The sequence below is a fragment of the Alosa alosa genome, chromosome 11 (genome assembly GCF_017589495.1).
Source record: "Alosa alosa isolate M-15738 ecotype Scorff River chromosome 11, AALO_Geno_1.1, whole genome shotgun sequence".
Classification (NCBI taxonomy): domain Eukaryota; kingdom Metazoa; phylum Chordata; class Actinopteri; order Clupeiformes; family Clupeidae; genus Alosa; species Alosa alosa.
The window spans coordinates 6,528,780-6,553,564 of record NC_063199.1 but is presented as its reverse complement, the minus strand read 5'-3'; the positions used below and the strand labels follow the sequence as shown (position 1 = coordinate 6,553,564).

At 41.7% G+C, this 24,785-nt stretch overlaps 3 protein-coding genes across 5 annotated transcripts in view; 2 read left to right on the top strand and 1 right to left on the bottom strand.

Moving 5' to 3' along the window:
- Positions 1-1,532, top strand: part of tmem266 (transmembrane protein 266) — a 70,760-nt gene extending 69,228 nt beyond the window's left edge. Inside the window, exon 12 of the mRNA XM_048256447.1 lies at positions 587-1,532. Within this exon, the coding sequence (XP_048112404.1) occupies positions 587-1,263 (677 nt within the window). The 3' untranslated portion in view covers positions 1,264-1,532. The remainder of the gene's footprint in view (positions 1-586) is intronic.
- A 1,463-nt stretch (positions 1,533-2,995) lies between these two features.
- On the bottom strand, positions 2,996-17,459 carry etfa (electron transfer flavoprotein subunit alpha). Its single transcript, XM_048256446.1, has 12 exons — positions 17,314-17,459; positions 16,187-16,336; positions 15,835-15,916; positions 15,569-15,651; positions 14,202-14,301; positions 12,944-13,054; positions 10,387-10,488; positions 9,692-9,760; positions 9,091-9,173; positions 5,807-5,872; positions 4,894-4,974; positions 2,996-3,555 (listed from the first exon to the last, which is right to left on the bottom strand). Exons 1-12 carry the CDS (start codon positions 17,350-17,352, stop codon positions 3,523-3,525), a joined length of 999 nt encoding a protein of 332 aa, XP_048112403.1. The 5' UTR covers positions 17,353-17,459; the 3' UTR covers positions 2,996-3,522.
- A 2,361-nt stretch (positions 17,460-19,820) lies between these two features.
- isl2a (ISL LIM homeobox 2a) lies at positions 19,821-24,014 on the top strand. Of its 3 annotated transcripts, none has more exons than XM_048256442.1 (6): positions 19,821-19,932; positions 20,413-20,602; positions 20,977-21,239; positions 21,969-22,252; positions 22,738-22,905; positions 23,317-24,014. In XM_048256442.1, the coding sequence occupies exons 1-6, from the start codon at positions 19,875-19,877 to the stop codon at positions 23,431-23,433; spliced, it is 1,080 nt and encodes a 359-aa protein (XP_048112399.1). In that variant the 5' UTR covers positions 19,821-19,874; the 3' UTR covers positions 23,434-24,014. The 3 variants fall into 3 exon arrangements, with proteins under 3 accessions (XP_048112399.1, XP_048112401.1, XP_048112402.1); XM_048256444.1 differs by having other exon boundaries at positions 19,826-19,932; positions 23,330-24,014; XM_048256445.1 differs by lacking the exon at positions 19,821-19,932 and having other exon boundaries at positions 20,457-20,597.
- The last annotated feature ends 771 nt before the right edge of the window (positions 24,015-24,785 follow it).

Genomic DNA, 24,785 nt, shown 5'->3' with positions numbered 1-24,785 from the left:
TACGTTTTTACTGTGCAATTGTTTAGCACCTAATCTCTTTTGTAGTTTTAAACACCTTAGAGTTATTACATGAAACAAGAGTTATGTAATTAAATGACAAAATAAATGTATCTGTAATCAGTTTAGTGAGAAAATTGCCTAATTGAATTACAGTTGATAATAAAAATGTTGGTGACTACAAACAGATTACATCCTAATAGTTTCTTTTCAGACACAAATCTGTAAAGCTAATATGTAGAATATGTTGATTGGCATCATTTTTGTATTTTACAATTGGTTCTGTTTTAAAAAAAGTGTGCTGCCTCTTGTATTCCAATTAAAAAGTACTACATTGTAGAAGATACATTACTTTGATCAAATAATTGAAATCCATTCATTATTAAATTTTTAACAGTGTAGCGAATAATCTGTAACCTATTACATTCCAAAAGTAACCTTCTCAATCCAGAATGTGGTTAAATAAAAATGTCTTTGTGTGGTCTCTTTCTCAGATGCTCACCCCATGATGTACTGTACATGTGGTCTGTGTTTGGGGGTACATGTATGCATGTTGCTCTGTGTGTTAATCCCACCATGTTTATAACAGACGTGGGCATCCCTGACCCCAGGGCTCGGGTCATCACCACGGCGGCCATTGACGTGCACCTGCCCAACAACCCCAGCCAGCTGCCCCCGTCGCTGGTGAGTGCCGACGCAGCGTCCGGCAGCCGCCTGGAGCGCACATGCAGCAGCTCGGTGAGCGAGGCCTCCTCGGCCGCCACCATGTCCCGGTCCAGCTGCAGCTTCAGCGGACGCCAGCACAGCCCCAGCAGCCAGACGCTGGGCTCCACCACCGACTGCAGCTCCACCGTGCGCGAGGCCTCCACGTCCACCGACTACAGCGCCCAGCGCTACTGCCCGCCGCCCTACTGCAGCCCGCTGGCGCAGCTCGGGGCTGGTGGCACCGCCACGGCGACGCGCGATCCCAGCACCATGGTCAAGGAGCTGCTCTCCTCGCTGTCCGAGGACTCGTGCCTGGCGCAGAAGGGCATGGCTGTGGACCCGGTGAACCTGAAGCTGCCCAGCCCGGCGGGCTCGGTGAAGGCCAGCCCTGAGCTGGAGCACCGGCTCAACATCTACAACAAGCGCAACCAGGAGAGCGGCCGCGGCATGTTCCAGACCAAGCCGCTCATCCACCTGCAGGGCCGCGAGCCCTCTCTGGAGGAGAAGTACCGGCTCATGGAGCCCACCGAAGCCCCCATGGGCTCCATGTCCGACACGTAGGGCCGTCTGCACACAAGCCAGCTCACCAGCACCCACTGAGGCAGTCTCTTTCTCTCTTTCTTCCTTTCTTTTATGCTTTCTTATTTCATCTGTTTCATGTCATTTCATCCCATTCACTCTCCAGTCTCATTGAGATTTCTCCTTCTCTTTTTATTTGACTCTGAGCATCCCTCGTTTTTTTTTTTCTCTTTCGATCTGCCCTTTGTTTGCTACCATGTTCTTTTGTCACTCTTCATTCTTTTTTCTTTCATTTTCTTGTTTCTTTATTTCTCTCTCGCTCTCTCAGCCAGCACTGACAACCCCCCCGCCTGTAACTCCCTGGAAGGTGGTTGGTAAAGAGACAAAGTGACTATGCTCTTAGCAACCTCCTGGTACAGACGCTTTGGGTTTTTTATGGTTTGAGAGAGACAGAGGCACAGCCTCTCCTCCCCCCGCTCAGCGAGGCCACCTGGACTGGGAGAGGGCAGCATGAGCGAGCAAGAGGAGAGGTGAGGCGGTGCTCCGGCCAATATTGCACAACTTGTCCCCAGGGTACCAAGAGAGAGAGGCACTCTGGGACCACATTCAACCAACCGAGGGACGCTCATGGGGATTTATTCTGTTTCTTTTCCGCGAGCCCTCATGTGAAGATGACAGCGTTTTGAAACCAGCAGCAGGACATATTCAAACCTATCAGGCAGCGTTTGTTTGTTTCCTTTCTCTCTCTCTCTTTCTGTTCATTTTCAGTGTTGCAGGAAACATTTAATTGTTTTCACTCCATCTTGTCAAGGGGGTTAAGGAGGGACCAGGGGGTGGGACTTGTGCAAGGGGGTCAGGGGTATTTTGTGTTTGTATGATGGAATCACACACACACACACACACACAATGTACAGTACAGTCGTGCGACTCCAACTGCTGCAGGGTACATTTGATCTGTGTTCAAATGTGTGTTGAGCTGTGTTCTCAGCTGATTTCTTACCTTTGCCTTTCTACATTACTGATGCTAACGTTTGTATTCAAAATTATAAGAGAAAGAAAAAAAGTGCTCACTCAAGTATTTTTAAACCAGGAATTTGAATGACCAAGGGACTTTTTTCAGGGGGGGCAGTGTTTCTGGTGGATTTTTAAGGGAAGTGTGGAGAGAATGTTGCCATAACCCTAACGTTAACCCTAAAGCATGACACTTTGGAGAAGATCTACCTGCTTTTTGATTAAGGCTGACTAACCCTGTGTTGTTGATAGGCATTTTTTTGTAAAATCAATTACAAAAGGAGTTCAACTGCAGAACAACGTTCTTGTCAAGCAAATAAAAGTTGATAAATTCATGACCTTAATAAGCTCTTTGGTTTTTACTTATCCATCACATCATCCCCCTGTGATGGCTTCATTTTTTGTTTAATTTTTTACAAACTCAACATATTTTTGTTATGACTACAGTACTGGAGTGTTATTCCATTTATAAAGGTTAAAACAAGGTTAGTAGCCACCCGCATAATTTGGGATTGTTCATGGGATGGCTCTACAAAAAATATTCTGATGTAAGTCTTACCATACTAAATGAATTAACCTTTATAGTAATTAACAGAGCAAGAAGGATTATCTCTTATACCAATATCAGTAGTTTGTTTCTGAGATTTTAGTAAAAAACACTCAAATAAACATGTATAATATTTGTGCTTTAACTAAATTTAAAAAAGTTACTGAGTAAAGAAGACACAACTGTTAGTAAGCTATAAATCACCACATCACTTGCCACATCTCATAGAAGCTTTATTATTAAAAGACTACATTCACAGTTTTGTTTTATTAAATTAAACGATCTAGAGGGCTTAGGTTTATCAGGAAAATGCACACCTGAATTTCCAGGCAAATAAAACGGAGACGCAAGCAGAAATAAGACGTCAGACTTGGGGAAGAGTTTACACACTCGTCTTTATCATGACGACATCAATCTAATTACAAGTTATAAAATATGTAACAAGACAAATGAGAAGCCACATCAGGTCCAAGGCTTTATTCCGGCCCCCACCCCCCGTCTCCCTTTAATACAAAACTGCTCTGCTGATATGCTGTTCTGACTGGCCGTGGGTAGATCTTGTGAAAGGAGTGGTGACTGTGGTTTTTCTGGAGACTGACAGCACGGAGGTTGTAAATTTCACCCCTTTCACTAGAGCGGGTGTTTAAGGCAAATGTTGCGTGTGTCCTAGTTTAGAGTTAGATCTTTGAGGTTTGTCTTCTTTTCCTCTCCCCAAAGAGAGAGAGTGGACCAGCGGGCGCAGATCACTTGAGAGCGGCAGTCAACTCTGGTACAACCTGTAGTGGTGGGGGGGGGCAGGAAAACAAGGTTAAGGTTCAAGTCATCATGTCTGTCTGCAGCATGGAACACAGGTGGTCAGGCGGAGTATAGAATTCTCCGCTGTCCCACAAGATAAAAGTTCAAGTGTGGGAATGACCTCTATGGGGCTCACATGAAACCGCAGTCAGGCTCCCGTTTGCTTCACAGTAAGTGTCCCAATTAATTAAGATTCAAATGCAGCAAGCAGCTTTGATAGCCTAGTGCTACAGGGCTGAAATAACCCACAACCCCGTAGCGTGGGGGTTTGGTGGGAGGTGGTGGTTTTGAGTGCGGTAAAGGCACAAGTTACGGCATCGTGCCATGAGAATCGGCTGGGAAACTTTATCATCACACGATTATGTGACCACCAGGATCAGTTTACCGAGACGAGGAAGAGGAGAAAGCCAATCCATATTAATCAGCTATCTGAGGAGTGATCACATGTAATCCGATAACGGGCAGGTCACAGCTCTGCTGCAATTGGCTATCATTACCAATCACTTTCATGAACTTTACTCAAACACCTGGGCCTGCGATGGCTGCCCAGCGCTGCTGAATAAAACATAAGGGACAGGACAAACAGAGGCGGCTACTCTTACAGGCCCCAACCACCCACCGCAGGTAGAGGCCAGCAGCCTGGCACCACGTGCCTCCGTGCCACCCCCAACACGGCAGGAGTTGGCTGAGCGTGTAAAGGGTTTTGGTTAACGATGCCAGCAGCCAGCCCGGGTGAAAACCAACACCGAGTCGCTCATGTTAAACGATCACTTACTCTTAGGGTCAAAATGAAGTGGTCTTTTTTTTTATCTCTCCGTCTCTCCTTTATGTTCTTTTTCTCCCATCCTCCTGCTTGCTCGCTCCTCTCCCCCCCCCATCTCTCCCTCTCTCCCCTTCTCTCTCTCCATTTCTTTCTCCCTCGCTCAAGAGTAGTCTGCAGTGCTGCCCCAACTCTCCACTGATTAATTCAGGACCTCAATAATTTAACAGACACACATTTCCATTAGGTGGAATAATGCATCGTGCAAAATTTATCAGGGAAATACTGAACATAGTATTCTATTATTTTTATGCCCATGCCTCTGGAACCTGCCCGAGCCTGCTGGCCAGGAGACCGCTATGAGAAGTTCTTTCAGCCATTTGGGCCTGATGGATGGGTCTGGGTTGAGGAAGGGGTGTTATTAATTCAGGGCATGTTTGAGGTAGACTGCTGTTGCCCAAAATGGTTTTTATAGATCTACGGTGAAGAAGAGAAAAAAAAGAGAGAGAGAGAGAGAGAGAGAGAGAGAGAGAGAGAGAGAGAGGCACAGATTGCTCACCTTGAAGAGATCAGCGACCAGGCCGTAGTCAGCCACCTGGAAAATGGGTGCCTCCGGGTCCTTGTTGATGGCTACAATGGTCTGGAAAAAGAGGGAGAGGAGAAAAACAGAAACTTCACACTTCTGTAAGACAACCGTGGACACAAGAGTACAGGGCGCAGTGTGCAATGAAAGTAGTGAAGCCATTCAAAAAATGGAGAGAAAAAAAAATGAGAGGGGAGATGAGACAAGCCAACAACCAACCAACAGAAGAGAACTTGGAGAAGACAATGACTTGGGTTGTGCAGTGGAGGGGGGCAACAGAACTCGATCTTACAAGAACTATACAGTTACACTAAGAGGATGGGAAGCAGTCGGAGTTTATGGAAACATATGGCCGAGCCGGTAAGTGAATCTCGGGGACCACTCTTCAGAGTTGAACAGTCTGATGGATTGTGATGGCATAAAACAGTCTGTGGCTGAGGCAGGGTTAAGGAGAAAACGCAGATGAATTATACATTGTCTCACACACACACACACACACACGGCACTCTACTGCCGTTCCTTTCCTTCAGTTTGTTTCTCGTGAGCACAGTGAGGAAGGAGCGCGCAGTGCAGCGCCGCGCATGGCCACAGAGAGAGAGAGACCGTTGGCAAGGCGACAGCAGGAGCTTTCTCTTTGCCAGATGAAGATTGCGTACAAAAAAAAAGGACTGCAGTCCCAAAAGTAGATCCTATACTGATTGCTCAACACTGGACACAGACACCCCCCAAAACAACACTGAAATGTGTCAGTTTAACACTGTAGTTGCTGTTGAAGTTCAAAGTTATGAATTGAGATAAAACAACGAAAACTTTGTCACATTCACCAAATATTTCAGATTGCAGTCTGTAGAAAGATTTTAGAAACAAATTGTCCGATTTCTGGTCTTACCTTGCTGTCCTTCATTCCAGCCAGATGTTGGATAGCTCCTGAGATACCCACGGCAATGTACAGCTCCTAAGACAGAAGCAAAGCAAACCTTAAATGAATAGTCCACATTAAACCAACACGTTTTCTTGACGCTTTTTAAGACATCTGAAAAATCTCTCTCAATTGAACCTAATTTAACCCAAATAAAAGTAATTCCAGCGCCGGTCGTAATCTGGTTATATCGCAAATTGAGTTTTAAAAGCCTCGCTTAATGAGTCACTTGAGCGACCTAATTAAAGATGATTCAGGACCGTGTTGAGAACTGCCTTAATTGCTTGGTGCCTGAGGCAACATTATGGCAGCTACAAAATGTGCCAGGGTTCAATTAGCAAGGTTTAGCCTCTCGTTCCTCCTCTCCCCTCATGTAGATGTGGACGGGGAGCAAAACGAGAGCTGCTCCACTGAATCAGTGTTTCTCCTCGGCCGGATCTCATCCGTGGCAAATGTGCTTTGCACCTAAAGTAGTCATTTAATAGCAAAGGCTTGCTGGAAACACCCAGGAGAGAGCTACAGGAGACGGATGTCTCCTTCCCTCACCTCCTGCCTGCCTGCCACAGACGGGATTAAAAACTCATGGGCAGGTTTCCTAGAGGAGAAAGGTTCAGATGGGTTTCTGTGGGATGACAATGAGGTTTACCGTGTGCTGCATCACTAATCATGTAGCATTCGAGCCCAGCCCAGCCTTGATTTCCTGTCTGGGCACCAGCTCCCATACCCACTGGTTGTGGTACGAAGAATGCTTCACCTTTACTGTGAAAGCTGGCTGAAAAGCATGCCTACTGCACCCTCTAAAAGACTGATCTGATGTTGCATGATAGTCATGTGATGAACTGGAGATGTGCCAGCTATCCATCGATAATGCAACTTCCGAAAAACTGCAGTGATTCACATTTAACATTGATACCATCATAAACGGCTGTCGCGCTTTTTCAAAGAGGGAAAGGACAGTGAGACGAGCCAGCGAAAAGGTAGGTCAAGTCGAGGGGTAACCGTCAAGCAATCCCCCCGACACTTTCCTGCACCCTGCCCCACCAACCCAATCCACACACTTGAGTGCACAGCAAACAAGCACCAATGGGAGTGTTGACGGCGTTTCCAAAGGACTCGAGGTCAGCCAGGCCACGCAATTAGTTCAAAGAGAAGCGCTTGGTGCGAGACTCCCCTCCTTCTCCCCACAGCTTTACTCACCCAGCCAGCCCCCGTCCCCCCCACCAACTTCTCTTTCCCTTCCCCCTTGGGAGGCAGCACATGAGTAGCTCTCTGCTTAATGCACTTCCATATGAATATTTCAGTGCTGTTTAATGTGACTGCGCAGCCTCCGAGGAGCAGAGCATCAATTTGTGAACACAAGTCTGCCCGAGCCTAAAAGCTAGGCCTGGTACTACAGCAGAGCTGCAGAGCCATGCGCTTGCTGCCACCACCGTCGTCAGTCTAACGGGGCTGTGCTTCATCTTGAGGGAAATGCAATGCTGAGCTGAAGGAAAAGGAAAAAAGAGAGAGAGAAGGAAGAGAGGGAAATTGTGGCACGCCATACATGGTGGCCTGGTCCACGTTGATCTCTTCAAATCATCAACAGTAGGAGCTGGTCTGTTGGAGCAAACGCGAGATCCTGAGTAACTTTTTCCGTGCTCCGCCATATGTAGCCGACCTACCCACTGCCCCACTCGTAAAAAAAGGTCATATACGTAACTCAAGATTCCACGGCAGTTGCGTGCTCATATTCCAGAGGTGTGAATAACAAATTCCATACAAGTGGACAGATTGGGCCTCCAGAAGGACAGCCATTGTTCACCTCAACAGGGGGTATGGGGGGGTGGCAGGGGACTGAGGGGTGGTTGACACAAATAACCACAGATAACATTACAACAACCTATCCATAACATTCCCAAGCTGTTGTCCAAATGTGGACAATGCGCGCATCCATCCTTCAGCTGGAACCCCCCTCCCCCACCCTAAAATCAGCTTACATTACAAAGAGGAGAAATGCTCCAGACGGGAGTGTTGCCTTTACAACAGATAGATACTCATGAAATAATTCACTGCCTGCTGGGAGGTGATAATTACCAAAGAAGATTTTCAGGAAAATGGGGGCAGAGCTTTCAGCTAAAGCAGTCATCAACAAAATACACCCCAACCCCAAAACATTCTCTGATCTAATCATTTCATTAAATTAAATTGAATGAAGTCTTACCAAATGATGTTCATAGCAACACACCTTGGATCCACTTATTATGTGTTTTAGGGGGCATTTTGACTACCGGATGGAAACTTATTTTTTATTTGGGAGGCATTTTTCTTGCCTACCGGGTGGAATCTTGGTTTTCATTTCTGAAAACAACTCCAAAATGAGAACCATAAAACTTTTTCCAAAAATTTCCAAATGTATTACAGACTACATATCCATGATGATCCATATGTTATTTTTGTCATGAAATTAGTGGGACAACACAATATAGCAAAGTCAAGAAAGTAAAGAAAAAAAATATTTACCAAACATTGTATATTTTTAGAATGATTAAGATATTAATAAATTAACTATTAGAATAATAAAAAAATCAGGTCACAGACATTAAAAGACACTGCAGTTCAGTTTGATTTCATAGTGGTGGTGGTTGTTTTTGCATACACATGAATGCACAGCAGCCCCACACGTGACAGCTTGTCAAAACATTTAAGAGACGCTTGGGTTTGGGCTAAATTGCCTGGTTTTAGCTCTGGGCAGACAATCGGGGCAGTCGGTGCACTAATGGGTCCTGGTAAATCATTTAGGACCTCCAATGTGCCATTAACTGCATTTCAGCAGGTCTGGGCGGCCCTAATGTGTGGATAATGACAGCAGGGAGGTCCCACTTGAAGTGGATAATGGAAAATTAACCTTTTCTAAGGGCAACAAGGATCCATCTTTATCGGACCCTCCCACCACCAAAGATAAAAAAAACAAAAAAAAAGGAAACGTGTTGTTTGCTTTGAACTGGAGGACATTTATTAGTGACTCAAGACAAAGCAGATTGATTTTGAAGGATAACCAGAGCTGATAACCATCCAAAGGAATCACTCTCTTCTCATTACAGCTAAAGCATTTTGAGATGTCCTCTCCTCCACAATTACATGTGGGGCAGAGATATACACAAAAAGGTGTGTGTGTGTGTTGGGGCAATAGAAAGATAGACTTTATAAGTAGTGTAAGGGTGTGTATGCGTGCACACGGATGCGTGTGTGTGTGTGTGTGTGTGTGTGTGATTTACCGGGGCCACGATCTTTCCGGTCTGTCCAACCTGCATGTCGTTGGGGACATATCCTGCATCCACTGCCGCTCTGGAGGCTCCCACTGTGGGCAGATCAGCTGGTTAAAGGACCTCCACACCAAACAATCAGCATTAAGCTCACAACTGCATACATTAGTTTATGCACAGCTTGCTATCTAGATACATACACTAAAGCTTCTAGTCTTAAAAAGAAACAAGTCTGTTTCTACTTGTACTGAGCTTGTCAGCTCAAACAATTTATTACTGTCTGTATATCAACATAATGAAGTACAATTACAGTATACTATGTAATAGTAATATGTAATATATAATAGTATATATATGTAATATATACTGTAACTTAGCAGAAACGAAAACAAAACAAAGAAACACTCTCAAAGACATTAAGTGGATACAGTCCGTCTTACAATGTAAATTACTATTAATTTTATAGTATATAAATGCACTCTAAAATGAATATATCATAGCAGTTTAAATGTTTTTTCAATTGCACATGACCAATGCAGTTTATTTCTTTCTGAACTTCCTGATCTATCAGGGTTCAGTGAGAAGTATAAGTAATTGATCTGAGAGGAAGTACCTGCGGCATTGAGTTTGTCAGCAAGGTTGTAGAGCAGCTTGAAGTTGTCCCCACTCTTCAGACCTCTACCTGTTATGAGCAAAGAATGACACACGCCGATCAGGTTACAGTTTGACACGAGTAGGGTTCCATTCAGATCAATAAGGCCTGGCAATCTCCAGAAATTGATTTATGCTTTCCTGATCAGATTGGTCATATGTCAATATGTCAACACGTCAGATCCATTTTCAAATGTAATGAGATTTTCTTTTCATTTGATACAATGGCTAAATGAATAACCAAACACCCAGACAGGCATTCAATTCATATAAACATAAAATACTGACATATCATCAATGGCACACTGAAATAAAGTGAAGACAACAAATCCAAAAACTGTAAGCAATTCTAAGTGGCAATTTTAACACTATTTCAATCAGATCTTCTCCCAGAGTTCACCATACTGCTGACTAGCAGCATTTTATTAAAACTCTTTACATACACTCTATTACTCAAGTATTGGAACTACCTACAATGTCATATTTTTCAACTTCTATTAAATGTACAATATATACAAATGAAATATCTGATTTTTGCATACAGCACTAGTTTAGTAATAGACTCCTCGACCAGGTAGATACAGCATATTTGTTGGTTTGCATGTATTCATTTTTTTTTTATTTTGTCCTGGGACTATTGATAAAGGGAGCTCCCACCTCCTGAGACGACCACTTTGGCACTGGTGAGCTCCGGGCGATCGCTCTTGGTCAGATTCTGCTCCAGCCACTCGGACACTTCGACAGGAGAGCCCGAAGACACTGCAAAAACATCAGACAAAAACACAGCAGGACCATCAAAGGAGCCAATGAAACCTAGACCCTCACAGACATGTACAGGTCATAAAAGTTCTCTGTTGACTTTGACTTTACAATCTAGTAAAAACAACTTTTAAACAAGCCAGTCTATTAAATCCTACAGGCCTGGGTCATGTATATACCTAGCATACTCAGTTTTGAATTCAAAGCACCTAAGCTGAGAAAAACAATCTAACGCCAGATTCAGACACTTGCATTTCGCTAACGCTTGCCAGTGGATTTACCAGACATTCGGAGGGGTGTACTATACAGTCTATGGTGTGTATGAGTCACCGCAGTTAGCTGGCAGGTAGTGGAGGATAGTTAGCTTGCTAACTTGCTACGGTTAAATAGATTGCTCACAACATTTCAGAGGTGTTTTGTGGTTACAATGAGGGCTACAGGGACTATTTCTCGCTAACTTTTACAAAATCCAAGCATTTAAAAGCCAAATAAATTATGTTCATATCCAAATATGTCTGTCTTGAACAATCTACTGAACTCTGTGTGATCTTTGTTGATGTTGAGAGCTGTCCGTGCTCATTTGCATAACAGTAATTTGATTGGCTGGCGCCTGCATTGGTGCAGCAAAAGTCAGAAATGTTGCCACTTTTTGTCGGAGACAATGGGAGCAATGCTGACCCTAGATTCACATGCTCGCGTTGCGTTAGTGCATGCCGGTGGGTTTTCCCAGCAGTCAGGGGTGTGCACTATGGTGTGCACTGCAAAAAATGAAATCTAACCAAGTGTTATTAATCTTATATTAAGATCAAAAAATCTATATGGTATCGTTTTAGTATGAAAAGACTTACCTAGCGCTCTCTCAAAAGATAATTTTGACTTACCTTAAGACTTTGACTTATTTTAAAGCAACACCAAAGAACTTTTCTGTCGCACAAACGCTGTTTGTTTATCCAGCACTTGCTTTGCAAAAAACAATGTCCACAGACAAGGTAGAATATGTTGCATGATTTTATGAAAGTACGATGTATTGCAACATCAGATGCAAGTCAAATTTGTAGTTTCTTATGTCTCATTCCATCGAACTACAGATCCGCTACCCGATCTGACAAACTTACATAGTGCAGTTATAGCTGATAGAGGGCTGCGAAGCGAATGCAGAAGTGCAGTTCACCCTGTTAGGAGTTGATGAACCACTGAAACGATTTTGGAAACATTATTTTAAGGTACAAAAAAACTCTTTGGTGTTGCTTTAAGGAGTCTTATCAAGACAAATTTACTCAACGCACTGGCAGAAAAATTAGCTTGTTTTCAGAATGAGATGTGTTAAATTAAGTCTAATGATTTCACGAGAAAGCTCTAAGGAAGTCTCTTTATACTGAAAACAATACCAACTAATTTTTTTTCCATCTTGAAATAAGATTAATAACACTTGGTTAGATTTCGTTAGATAAGCAGTTTTTGAACCATATGCCTTGAAGCATAACCAGAATTTGATTGGCTGGTGCCTTGCGTTGCTGTCCGTTGGTGCAGCAAAAGTTGAATATTTCTCAACTTTTTGACAGAGGCTCGGGAGCAAAGCAGCAATATGGAATCACAATTCACTTGGGCAACGGATGACATAAGCCCATGTAAAGTGAACGAGACGCGTCTCCAGCAATGCATTCAATGCAAGCGTGTGTAGGCACGGTAAGCAACGACAATACACTTCGACAACGGATGACGTAAGCCCAAGCACTGTGAATGTGAAGCATGTCCCGTCAAGCGGAACCATCTGAGAGCAGCGGAACGGCATCGCTGCTGCAGTGTGAAGGGCGTGATCAGACAGACACTGTTTGCTGCTTGCACAACACGTGGCACACCAAGCTGCCATTTTTTTGTTGAAAACTACTGTAGAAAAGCAGTTCGCTGGATTTTTGTTGTTGTTGTTGCTAGGCAACCACAGACTCAACTGTCCTTAATGATTAAACTAAAGATTACATGACTGAATGAAGATCATGAAAATAATATACAACTTTCTCACTAGAAATGTTATCAAAACATATTTTAACACCAAAACTAATAAAACTAATAAAAACTGCTAGGAGTTGAAAATTACGCACCCTTTGGGCATATAAGCTTTTCTGCTAAGAGTTGAACTCCTTAGAGAGACACCCTTTGGGCATATAAGCAGTATGCAAAACATTTACTCATTAAGTGTTGTCTATATAAAATGGGATTACCAACACCATCTCCCCTCAACCTGGAAGGGTACTTAAACCCTAACTATTTCCCTGTCTAGTTAGAGCAGCTGGTAGATTTTTATGCAAAGTCATGCTGTCTCTCCTTTGCGCATCATTGTAAATAAATCTCAGTTCCTGATATTTTCCTACCATTGGTCTGACTGGGTTTTCATTCATCTGTGGTATCAAAATTACCGCCAGTTGGCATGTAAATGACTCATTACCCAGCAGCTCACCTTCCTCGGACGTTGCATTGCCTCCCACCGTCTCTGCAGCCTCGAATGATGTTCCTCTGACCGTCAGGACCTTGACACTTTCGTTACACTTCACTGTACTGAGGGCATTCCCTGCACACAAAACACAACTATTGAGTATTTGCCTTATAATATGGGGGAACAGCAAAAGAAAGTTGAATGACGTGATTCAAAATACCCAGCTCCCTGCTCAATAATAAAGTGAAGAAGGAAATGTTTAGATTTTACTTCTGAGCTATTCATAAATGGCATATAATGTGCTAAAACATAAAAAATGGCAACAGTATATGCCTCCAATCAATAATGAATAAAAATTATGGTGATGTGAGGCTAGAATGATTTGTACTTCCCAGTGCAAATGCATTCAAACAAGGTTTCACAGAAAGCCCAGGCTGACTCATATTTCTTCCTACAGTCCAACATGCTTGCCAAAAAATAAGTAGTTAATATCATTTGGAGCTATTTATAATTCATGTATTTTTATATATTTGATGGGAGGAAGAGGCTTTGGGGACATCATTATTGCTTAGGTATAGGAAAAAGCCACTGAGCCCTTGGGCTTACCAATAAAACAATCGTGAGAGCTCAAATTTGGGCTCAGTGCAGGCGGTGTAACTCACAGGCATATGCATGGATTTACTGCATGTTGATCTCATATGAAGCATGAGAACATCTAGTGAAATGCACCAGAAATCTACATTGCACTGAAAAAAAAACAACAAACAGCAGCATAGTTTTTCTTTATTTTTTTAAGTCAATCCCAAATCCATGTTTGCAGAGGAGAGGACTGGTTGTTTGAGTGGGATATACAACATCTGTGGCCATTAGACAAAAAAAAAATCTCCCCAAAGGTACTGTACTGTATATTTTCATTCAGATGTCAAATTCATGACAACTTCCAGTTTTACCAGATATACCAAGTTTCACACATGATGGCAGATTCACACTAATGCTTGCTCTGCCTCTACAAAACTTTAATCTGCAAGAGATAACCTAGGAGACCTAATCTAACCTAAGAGACTATATGCTGCTGTATGCATAAACAGTGCAGACACACTGCATCTTTGTCTAACCATTGCATCATGTGATGCCTGCTTCAAACCAGTTAGAGCTTGGAATGAGTTGGCGCTAAACAAATATTGCGAAACAAAATCTGGATTTCTTTTCATAACCATTGCGCAAGTGACCAGCGCTAAAAAGACATGAAGGTTATAGCTTTCTTTTTGTTTGCTTTTGTTACCTGCGTAGATGGTCCTCACAAAGGTGTCTGGGGACTTGATCTCAATGATGTCAGAGATAGGAGCAACATCAAGCTTGGCAGCTACTCTGGGAAGAAGGTTCTGAAAACAACCACAAACGTCCTCAGTTAAAATCCTCTGAGGCAAACTGCTCCAAACATAGACATTACGGTCCTAAAATTCTCACGAATATTCACAAAAAACTACCACCCCCTATACACACTCACCCATCACAAAAGCACAAATACATTACCACCAACAATTACAACCAAGAAAACAAACAATATACTGAACACGCTTTCTAAACAACCAAAAAAGGTTTTGTGCATCTCAAAGTGTCCATACATCATAGTAAATAAGGATGCATTGAGAAGTTAATAATATTGTGTAATGACATTACACCCAGCCCTGTGCCCTGAAAAGCATTTAAGTGAGAAAGGTCCAAATGGCAGTAATCTAAGAATTTGAACTACCAATAAATATGAAACCGAACCCATTGGTCTGAGACCCTTCACTTAAGCTGTGTCTTATCCGTAGGGGGAAATTTAGACCAATCTCTGTTTGGTCAGAGGCTGTTCAACACGAGATACTGATTTAATGCACTTACAATTCAATTTAAATACCATTAGATCCACAATCTGACAGTTTGTCTCTGGAAAGACAGATTACAGAGTGAATTGTGCATCACTATATGCAGACATCAGCCTCAGAGGGCTGGGGCAGACAGTGGAAAGTGGAAAAAGAAACTGAATTAATTTCACTTCACAGCAGAAGCAACTGGTGGAAGCAAAGGCTTTTCCATTTGATTAAAAGGTCCTGCTCGAGCCAATGGAAAAAGTTGACGGCTCATAAACTTTGTGACTTCTTCAAGTGGTGCAGTAACTAATGTTTATGATGATCAAGCCCTCTAAATAAAACTCTAAGAGAAAATACCCTTATTAATAAATATTTAAATTGCATTTGCCCAACTAGTGCAATATCCCAGGGGCTACTGTATTGGTAGCAGAGAAGTGCAGCTTACCACTAATACAAAGACACTATACCTGGTATAGCTGCATGACTAAATAGAATGCATATTTTCATAGTGCAATTCATACACAGATTATTGATGACAGATTAAATGAAAGCATAAGAGCAATTGGAGCAAGAAGAAATTATTTCCAATCATTCAAGTGTTGCACGATGTAATATAGGAAGAGACCCATCATCCCACCTGGCCTCAAACCCAAATGCACGGGGTAAGAAAACAGCCCCCAAACCAAAGAGTCAGGTTTTTCACCCATAGCTAGAAACAGAGTGTCAAGGGACAACAAATCTGATTTGTTTGAAAAGGAAATTGATAAGGAAGTAGGCTACAATACTATCTTACTTTTCCAAAGGCAGAGGCACCTGCACAGATGTGTGTGAAACTGAACTGCTTTTGGGTTGCCAGGATCAGTGGGGTCAACTCCTCTGAAATATTACAGAGACAAATGTTATCATCTGCACACACTGTTAAACAGTAAATCACAACAATACTGCGTGCTATTTAAAATGTTTCAATTTAATGAAGTTTTTTTTTTTTAAATCACACAATTGCTTAATCATGAGAGCATATACCAGTATGTTCCTTCTGCATGGCTAAATATTACATACCAGGTAATCCTCCTTTATACGTATCATGCTGAGCCACCAAAACTTTCGTCACACCCTTGACTTTGGAAATTTGTTCAGCAACCTGCAAAACAAAACACTTTTGAGACTGGAATTGCTGTTCAACAAACCAGGAATCTGAGAGTTTATCATTTGCACAATTCAATTAACTGACTGACTGATTGATGCATAATTGACTGACTGGTCATCTGAGATGAGGCTAGTGGATGTCCTGCCAATAGCATGCTGCAATAGCATGTGTCAGAAAACACAATCATGGAATCAGTTTACTAGATCAAGAAATCCTTTTAGACAAATCTAAAAAACATTTAAACTTCAGTTCAACAAACCGTACCTTTGCACAATTTGTTCCAGCAACCAAGCAGGACACTTCCCCACCAAGTTTGCTGGCAGCTGTGATGGCGTTCAGGGTAATGGGTGTCAGAGTGTCATTGTTGTGCTCTGCAACGACCAGCGTACTCTGGAATCGCTGGATAAGACCAGTCTAGGGGAAAGGTCGAACAGTTAGCCTAGCTAATGTCAGTAGGTACACTCCAACGTTAACTCCTAAACGTGTGAGCGAAACCTAATAATCGAAGTTCAGACAACGTTAACCCGAACTATTACCGAGCAACATAGGCGAACACAACCAGACTACACTGCCCAAGTCCTGAATACGTCTTGTTCTGACTGGTTCCAGCTAAGTTAACGATAGCTAGCAGCTACTCCAACAAGACTCATGTTAGTTAAGATATGGGACAGCTGAGTAAGCAGCTGTTTAGCTTACTGGGGCCAGTTTCGTTACTTGTCGATTCTTGTGAATACAGATTACTATGATTCATTGAAGCATAACTATTCAACCACTGATCAGCGTTGTCCTAAGCTTGCAACGGGTCAAAAATGACAAGGGAAATGTGCCAAGTTACGAAACCGATTTCTCCGTCTTGTTTACAGTGCTGGCTTGTAGGCTAACGTTATACTTGTAGGTTAGCTTAGTTATAACGTTGTCTACTTGTCATATGGTAACTTACACGTCACCAAACGTTATTAAACTACAACCTAACTTACGGCAACTATAAATGCTACAGCTCTGCTCTACATAACATTAACTGAAATTACTTGTTGACCTTAAACTGAGGGTGACAAGCTCACGTTAGTTAGCAGGTGTTAGCTTTGAGAGTAACGTTAGCAAGCAACATCTCGCTAAGTTAGGGTAATTGGGAATGCAGGTTAATTCATTCAAACTCCAAAGTACCGCTTAACATTAATGAGAAGTAACCCAGAAATATGGCTAGCTACAAGAACCGTTAATCACCTAAGGCATTAGCTCATCTGATGTAAATGTCAAGACACTGTTCGCTAACGTTGCCTAGCGTTAGCTAACCTACTATCTAAACACTGCAATGTATAGGATTATATTTCCAATACTGTCACGACTGCGCAATGTCGTAGCCTGAATACATTAACGTTAATGTAACTTACCAACTGCCTCAAATTTGTTTTGTTCAACGTTCTCAGCATGCTGACCTGTTATGTTGACAACCCAGTTGCCCTTTCCTGCTGTTCAGTAACCCTTGAACAAAATTACAAGTTTTGTAATAAAGGGGCGTTTCTCACTGCCGGAGCGTGGATATTCGTCACTTCCTGTACGGACCGTGGGCCGATTTGGGTGACTCGAATAAAGTTGAATAGGCCTACACTTTATTTTAGACATTATAGTAATGGTTTGGAACGGTTGATCAATATATCCTGTGAATATTTACTGTTGCTTTAAAGTAGAAGTAGGCTATAATGACAGGCAGGCAGCTCTCAGGCCTATGATAAAAAAAAAATAGTCAACAGAGCAACAGTCTGAATTTGATGAAACCTGTGTTAGGCCTACTGTCAAAATGATCGAGCATGTCTTAGGCCTACCAATGATGCTATACTATTGCGCAGATAAACTCAGTTTTTAATTATTTTGCGTAAGAAAAAATCTTATTTTCTGTAGAATAATGTCAAAAACAAATATCCGTAGCAGCCCAATTTACACTATTTTCTTAAAGCCATATTTGCAATATATTTCCCGTTAAATTAGGGTATAGGCTGACATATTAAGCTTCGTAGGCTACTCAAAAATGAAGCCTACATTTAGTTAGGTAAATTTGGCTAAATGAAGAATTCCATAGGTCTAAAAGTGTCGCTGTCCTCTATGTCAGTGAGAAAATGTAGGCTATGAAATACATTCTTAGAGGCCTATCTGAGATTAGACTATAGGCAAACTAAACTAGGCTAAAGATAGGCCAAAATAATAATTATAATACAAAAAACCCTTCTAATTCTGTTCAGGAGGATGAGCATTAATTTGTAGCCTGTTATGTTTGAGGGGCCAAGCCATGGGTTAAGCATATCCCGTTTTTATTGTGTAATAGCCAACCGCAAGATATGGGCTATTTTATTTGATCAAGAATTTGACATAGAATAGCCTAGGTTAGACAATATTGAAAACGGACTGTGGCAGTTGCATGCCTGGATACTGAATAGCCTAGGTTATGTTGCGATGGAAAAAGTAGAGAGCAAAAAAAGACATAAAATCAACGAAACCTTATCGAACAGGAATTCTAAACTGCTGACCAGTCTTATAGACCACAGCCTCTGCAAGTTTACAAGCCAAATTTAATTTAGCGGCGGGTGAGGGTCAATGTCATTGTCAGAGGTGAGGTTCGACGCATGTGACTGAGCGTACAATATTCAGCGTTGGGTTTTAATTGGTCGCGCTACAGACTGTTAAGAAAAAAGTCTGCTTTGCGCGTTTCTCTGCATGTGATTTACTGAATACTCCTGTTGTTTCTTGCCCCATCCTTATCCTGTTGTGACAAACAGGATATATTCTATGGTTGACCACAGTAAAACTTCGAAACCGAAAGCCTGGTAATTTGGACGTGCACTTCAGCATTTTAAATTTTCCACTTAGAAAAAAGTATTACGGTACTCTCATCTCTTTCCAACTTGATGGTCACAATGAACCTAAAAAGTGACGTATTGGGCTGTTTCTTTAAGGTTCTTTTGAAGTATTTTTGCAAGTTTAAGCTAAAACAAGTTTAGGCTATAAGGGAAATGCTGCTGACTGAATCTTCAACTTCAACATGTAGGTTAATTGCATAGCGAAATGTACATGATAAACATACAAGACAAGACAAGACAAGACAAGGAAATTTATTGTCACATGCATATATTACTGGAAGTAAGAAATGCAGTGAAATTATGTCTGGTGTCAGCCTATTTGTGCATTTATGGGGGGCAGAAACCTTGGGCAGATCCACGGCTCAAGGGGCTAACAGATGTACATGATACATTATAATCTGACTAGTCTTTGTGTACAGTTTTGTGAAAATGTTATGGGATGAAAATGTTTGAACCACATCATGCAGAACGTTTCCTACTCTGATTTCCAAGCGTACTTACAAGCCTTTGCCAGAAGGGGGCTCCAGGTCAGAGCATAATGATGTTAAAAAGATATTGCATGGATGCGCCTCATGAGTTAGACTATGTCGCAAATACTTTTAGTAGGCTACATAATGCTCAAGAGGCGCTTGCACTCAGTTTAAATTTCACGACGCGTGGTGTAGCCAATGCCTTTGTAGTCCTGTTTTTTCGAATAGAAACAATTGACATCTGAAGGAAATAATTGACATCTGACAGACTGTCCCGTCTAGGCAACAGAATACCTACCCTAGGCAGAGGAGGTGGTTCGAGAAATAGCCTAGGTCGTCGAAATTCTTTGAAATTTGCTTTAACAAAGGTAGCTTGTAGATGGAATGAATGTTTGTCTGTTGTCATTTCCTCGGCAAAAAGCCCATACAGTACTGCCTAGCCTAACCTCTTCAGCCCCTTTAGCGTAGCCTATTCGGGTCCAAGTTTTCGTGTGACGTCAGGCTGCGTGTCGGACGTCGCTCTTCCCACTAGGCTTCTCGCTGCTGGGGTAGAAGTTATTAGTCAGCCAAGGACGGGACAGTTTCCCACTCCATTTCTTCATCTATCGCCCTCTGCGCAATCCCTCCTGTATGGTGGACATTCTTCTCCATTCTTCTTTCTTGGGTGATATGGGGGATCATTCCAAAAGTAAGTCCTGTCTCTTTTCTATAACTTGCCTACAGAAATGTGAACGTCGTTTGTGTTTTAAACAAGTGATTGCTTTATTGTTCATTTGTTAAATATCCTAACCATAGAACTAATCAAATCCATTTACAGTGTAGCAATAGCCTATGTAGACGGCCTGAATGCAGATATTGCAGAGGTGCAAAACACATTTATACCTTAAGCCTATATTCCAGTCTCAATTCATATGGTTTAACGGTAGGCTATAGCCTATGCGAGAACAACTGAACCCTGAAACAAACTAAGAAAGAAAGAAAGAAAGAAAGAAAGAAACAGCGCAGAGAGACCCATAAAAATGGCATGACCTGACAAATATGGATACATTGACCCAAACTGGAAAATATGTGTGTGCGCCTTCAAATGCATACCCTAGGATGTCAGTGACAGTGTCAGGGGTTAGGATGTGCAGGTGGTAATAGGCCTATTAATGTGTGCATTCCACAGAGAAGTCCGGAATCGCAATGTGTGTCGGCTGTGGAAGTCAGATCCATGACCAGTACATCCTAAGAGTCTCCCCAGACCTCGAGTGGCATGCAGCCTGCCTGAAGTGCGCGGAATGCAGCCAGTACCTGGATGAGACATGCACTTGCTTCGTTCGAGATGGCAAGACCTACTGCAAACGAGATTACGTAAGGTAGGAGTTTTCTTACCTTTTTCAAAAAAATGTGATTTCAGAGCTTTGGAATTTAGAAAAAAGGCCCTCTCAAATGCAGAGTTTTCGAGATTAATGAAAATAAAGAAATGTGCATTAATGTCATTCGAACGTAGTGAACCAAGAACGAACGTGTCCTGTGGCAAAACAAAGACACAATTCGGGGCAAATTGTTAAGCCCCTATATCCAAATAAAACAAATAGGCTATTTTAATTTATTTAGACTCGATCAACCAACATAACTTGCTAAATCATTGCTATTCAGTGTTGTTTTCTTAATTCACAATGTATTTTAAATATTGCCCAACTATGAAATATTAGGAATTTACCTTGATCCTACATTTATCTTCTTCCAGGTTGTTCGGGATTAAGTGCGCAAAATGTAACATCGGCTTTTGCAGCAGCGATTTAGTCATGAGAGCTCGGGACAATGTTTATCACATGGAGTGTTTCAGATGCTCAGTGTGTAGTAGACATCTCCTCCCCGGAGATGAGTTCTCTTTGCGAGACGAGGAACTGCTGTGCCGGGCCGATCATGGCTTACTGATGGACCGCAGCTCAGCAGGAAGTCCCATCAGCCCCGGAAATATTCACTCTAGCAGATCCATTCACTTGACAGGTCAGTACAATAACAACGATAATCTTATAGACTATATAATAATAATAATAATAATAATAATAATAATAATAATAATAATGCTTATTGCAGGCTATCCACAACATCATTTAAATAGGCTAAATGGTATAGATAGTGTGTGTTAACATAAGGCCCATTGCTATTCATTTGTAGGATAAGTGTGTGGATAGGCCCTACCAATAACCCATGGCTAGAGCTACCATTGGTTATTTTTCCCTTAGACACAGCCTACACTATATATTGTGATCAACCACTTTAGCCTACATCAAATAACTATTAATAGAAAAATAAATAAAATAAATCCCTGTGCTCTTAAAATTTATCTGACTGATAGTAAAATAATCGAAAGTAACATTCTTGTAAAAGATAACATGTAACATTTTTTCAGATGACTTTTAGCGTAAATATTTCATGTTTTGGTTTAGCCATAATCTCAAGTTTTAAACCACCGTGTTATTAGCCACAGTGTAAAGGTATAGGCCTACATGTCTAAATATCTAACATGCAGGCCTAGACGTGTTAAGCATGTATTGCGTTTATCAATTTGTGTCATAATTTATTATTATTTTTATCAGGCTGTATAATGTAAATATAATTTACGGTAAATTGCTTTGAGTAAGCGTAGACTACAAATCCAAACGGTACAAGAGTAGGCCAACAAAGTGTAAAAAATGCAAAGTGGTTTGTTTGTAATAATGTTCTCCTCTACAGAGCCTGTGCCGGTAAGGCAGCCCCCACACCGGAACCACGTTCACAAACAGTCAGAAAAAACCACTCGTGTACGGACAGTGCTGAACGAGAAACAGCTCCACACTCTCCGAACCTGCTACAATGCAAACCCTCGACCGGACGCTTTAATGAAAGAACAGTTGGTGGAGATGACCGGATTGAGCCCACGGGTAATACGAGTGTGGTTCCAAAACAAACGTTGTAAAGACAAGAAGAGGGCCAATCTCATGAAGCAACTTCAACAGCAGCATCACAGTGATAAAACAGTAAGTAGGCTACAAGTTATTCTTGTTCTCCCACCTAACACCGAAAATCAGGCTTTTCTGTTACCAAATGTTCTCGTAACATAAAAACGCACCTTGTGCTTTAGGGTTCGTTTTTGAAATCCATACGAAACATATAGAAAACCATAACAAAATTGAAGTGGCCTAGTGTTAAAAAATAAAATCACACCTCATATTTTTGTAATGTAAGCTGTGTGTGTGTGTGTGTGAGAGAGAGAGAGAGAGAGAGAGAGAGAGAGAGAGAGAGAGAGAGAGAGAGAGAGAGAGAGAGAGCCTGCACACGAAAGAGAGAGACAGACAGAATATGTCCAAGATTTAGCCAAAGTGTGAGATGTTTCTCCGACATTCTCTTGATTGCATGTTTGGTGCGTAACGTGAGACTCATTTCAGAGTATATCATCATCATGACATATTTTGCTCGATCTCAGGCTTTCTTGCAAATTGATCTTATGCACTTGTTCCTCCAGAATCTGCAGGGCCTAACAGGTACGCCTCTGGTAGCTGGCAGTCCGATCAGACATGACAACACTGTCCAAGGGAATCCAGTCGAAGTACAAACGTATCAGCCACCGTGGAAAGCCTTAAGTGAATTTGCCTTACAAAGTGACCTGGATCAGCCTGCTTTCCAACAACTGGTAAGGGACATACCGGAATGTTATGATTTCACTCCCACATTTTACAGGCCTGTAATCCACATCCATAACAACAGTTACAAAGACACCGTAAATATAACTTAACAAATCTTGATATTACGCATGAATTTCAGTAATGACAAACTATGAGGATGGGAAAGTTTTCTGCTTGTAGTCACAGCCCTGTTTGTAAATCTAAGCATGTTTTAACTCTTAATTTAGATGTTCTAGTTTAATCGAACATCCTACCACATTATGTTAGGAAATATGGAAATCGAAATATGTGGCTATGTGGAAAGCCAGAAACAGTTCTTTCTTAGCCTACTTCATCCGTAAATTGGTGAGCATCGCCAGGATGAAAAGGTGGAGATTGTTAGGGATTCTGTGTTAATTCCTCACCTCTCTCTCATATAGGTGTCATTTTCAGAGTCAGGTTCCCTGGGCAATTCGTCAGGCAGCGATGTGACTTCACTGTCGTCGCAGTTACCGGACACTCCGAACAGCATGGTCCCGAGTCCAGTAGAGACGTGAGATCGGGCCCTCACCAGTGGCTCCCGTCCCAGCATGCTCCCGCGCGTCCTGCATGAGAACAGATGACCTCACAACCTCGAAAAAGAAAAAGGATTAATTAAAATGACACCTACACGATGGATCTTAATGTGAAGATACACTTTGCCAAAACTAGGAGAGACTTGCCCGGACGAATTCTAGTTTCCTTACCTCTGGCATCACATCTGATAAAATGTCTATGGATCCATCAAAACCAGAAGATACCCCGAGGAATACAAACAAACGATTTTGATTTGGGTTATGAACCAGACTCCTCTTCTTTTAGTCTGTTTTAACAGTATTCATTAATGGCCATTGTATAGATTTATCAACACGCGAATGATTTTCCTAGTTCTTTGAGGCAGCAGAGACACATATTTGTCCATTGCGCATGATCTCCGCAGATGGTGTAAAACTGACTCTTGTAAAATATTTTATCTTATCGGATGGAAGACTGATTGTTTGAACTTCTCAAGAAAAAAAGTAAGTTATTGTTATTTATTGTCGGGACGTCCGTCCATATCAGAATTAAGAATTGAACTTAATAAACTATGTTAAGTGCTGTTTATGTCTGAAGAACTCTACATGACAAAAATATGGACATCTATATCCAGAAGATATGTTACTCATTTATATGGACAACCTCTGTTTACATCCTCATTACTTTACCGAGAGACAAAAAGACTGTTAATTAACTCCCATATTTCCGTAAACAACATGCCAAAGACCTGGCAAATAGAAGGAGTGGTGAAATAGAATTAAATACTAGTGAATGAGTTATCAGTGTCCATGCTTTGCTTAAGACTGACTTCACAACCAAACAAGGCGCTTTAAAGTGATTTCCCAGGGACATCGATATTCTGTCTTTATAATGGTCTTACCTGCAAAGTGGGTTAGACTCGGTGATTAGCCTATTTCTTTAATTGCTGCTTATGGAAATCATAGAACTGCAGCGATGGGAGATCTGAGTAGGTTAGGTTATTGTATGACATTTCACAATTTCGTAATATTTTCGCTTTATGGTGGCAATTCTAAATCTATGCCCTTATCTGAAGGAAAGGACCTGAAATGTATGTTACAAAATGTCCTATCATTTATCATTTGTCTAGCCTGGTACAGAAATGTCAAGGTTTAATAATAACCAAGGTTTAAATAACCAAGTGTATTTAGTCATCTCTTTTACAAACTCGGATTATTAGACAGAGAGGAAGAGGAGAGGTCCCCTGATAACACAACTCTCGGGCAAATTTACATCTATCCAACAATTTTGGTTTTACTGAGGATGCATCATGATTTTTAATTTATGAAAACTGTAAAGGAAATTGGACTATTTA

What these genes read in the sequence shown, in the direction of transcription:
- etfa (XM_048256446.1), bottom strand. Translation starts at nt 17,352, where the DNA reads ATGCTGAGAACGTTGAACAAAACAAATTTGAGGCAGTTG. An exon ending in CTGGAACAAATTGTGCAAAG is followed by an intron (nt 15,917 to 16,186) that starts GTACGGTTTGTT and finishes TTTGTTTTGCAG; the next exon opens with GTTGCTGAACAAATTTCCAA. An exon ending in CTGGAATGAAGGACAGCAAG is followed by an intron (nt 4,975 to 5,806) that starts GTAAGACCAGAA and finishes CTCTTTTTCCAG; the next exon opens with ACCATTGTAGCCATCAACAA.
- isl2a (XM_048256442.1), top strand. Translation starts at nt 19,875, where the DNA reads ATGGTGGACATTCTTCTCCATTCTTCTTTCTTGGGTGATATGGGGGAT. An exon ending in TGCAAACGAGATTACGTAAG is followed by an intron (nt 20,603 to 20,976) that starts GTAGGAGTTTTC and finishes ATCTTCTTCCAG; the next exon opens with GTTGTTCGGGATTAAGTGCG. An exon ending in CAGATCCATTCACTTGACAG is followed by an intron (nt 21,240 to 21,968) that starts GTCAGTACAATA and finishes TCTCCTCTACAG; the next exon opens with AGCCTGTGCCGGTAAGGCAG.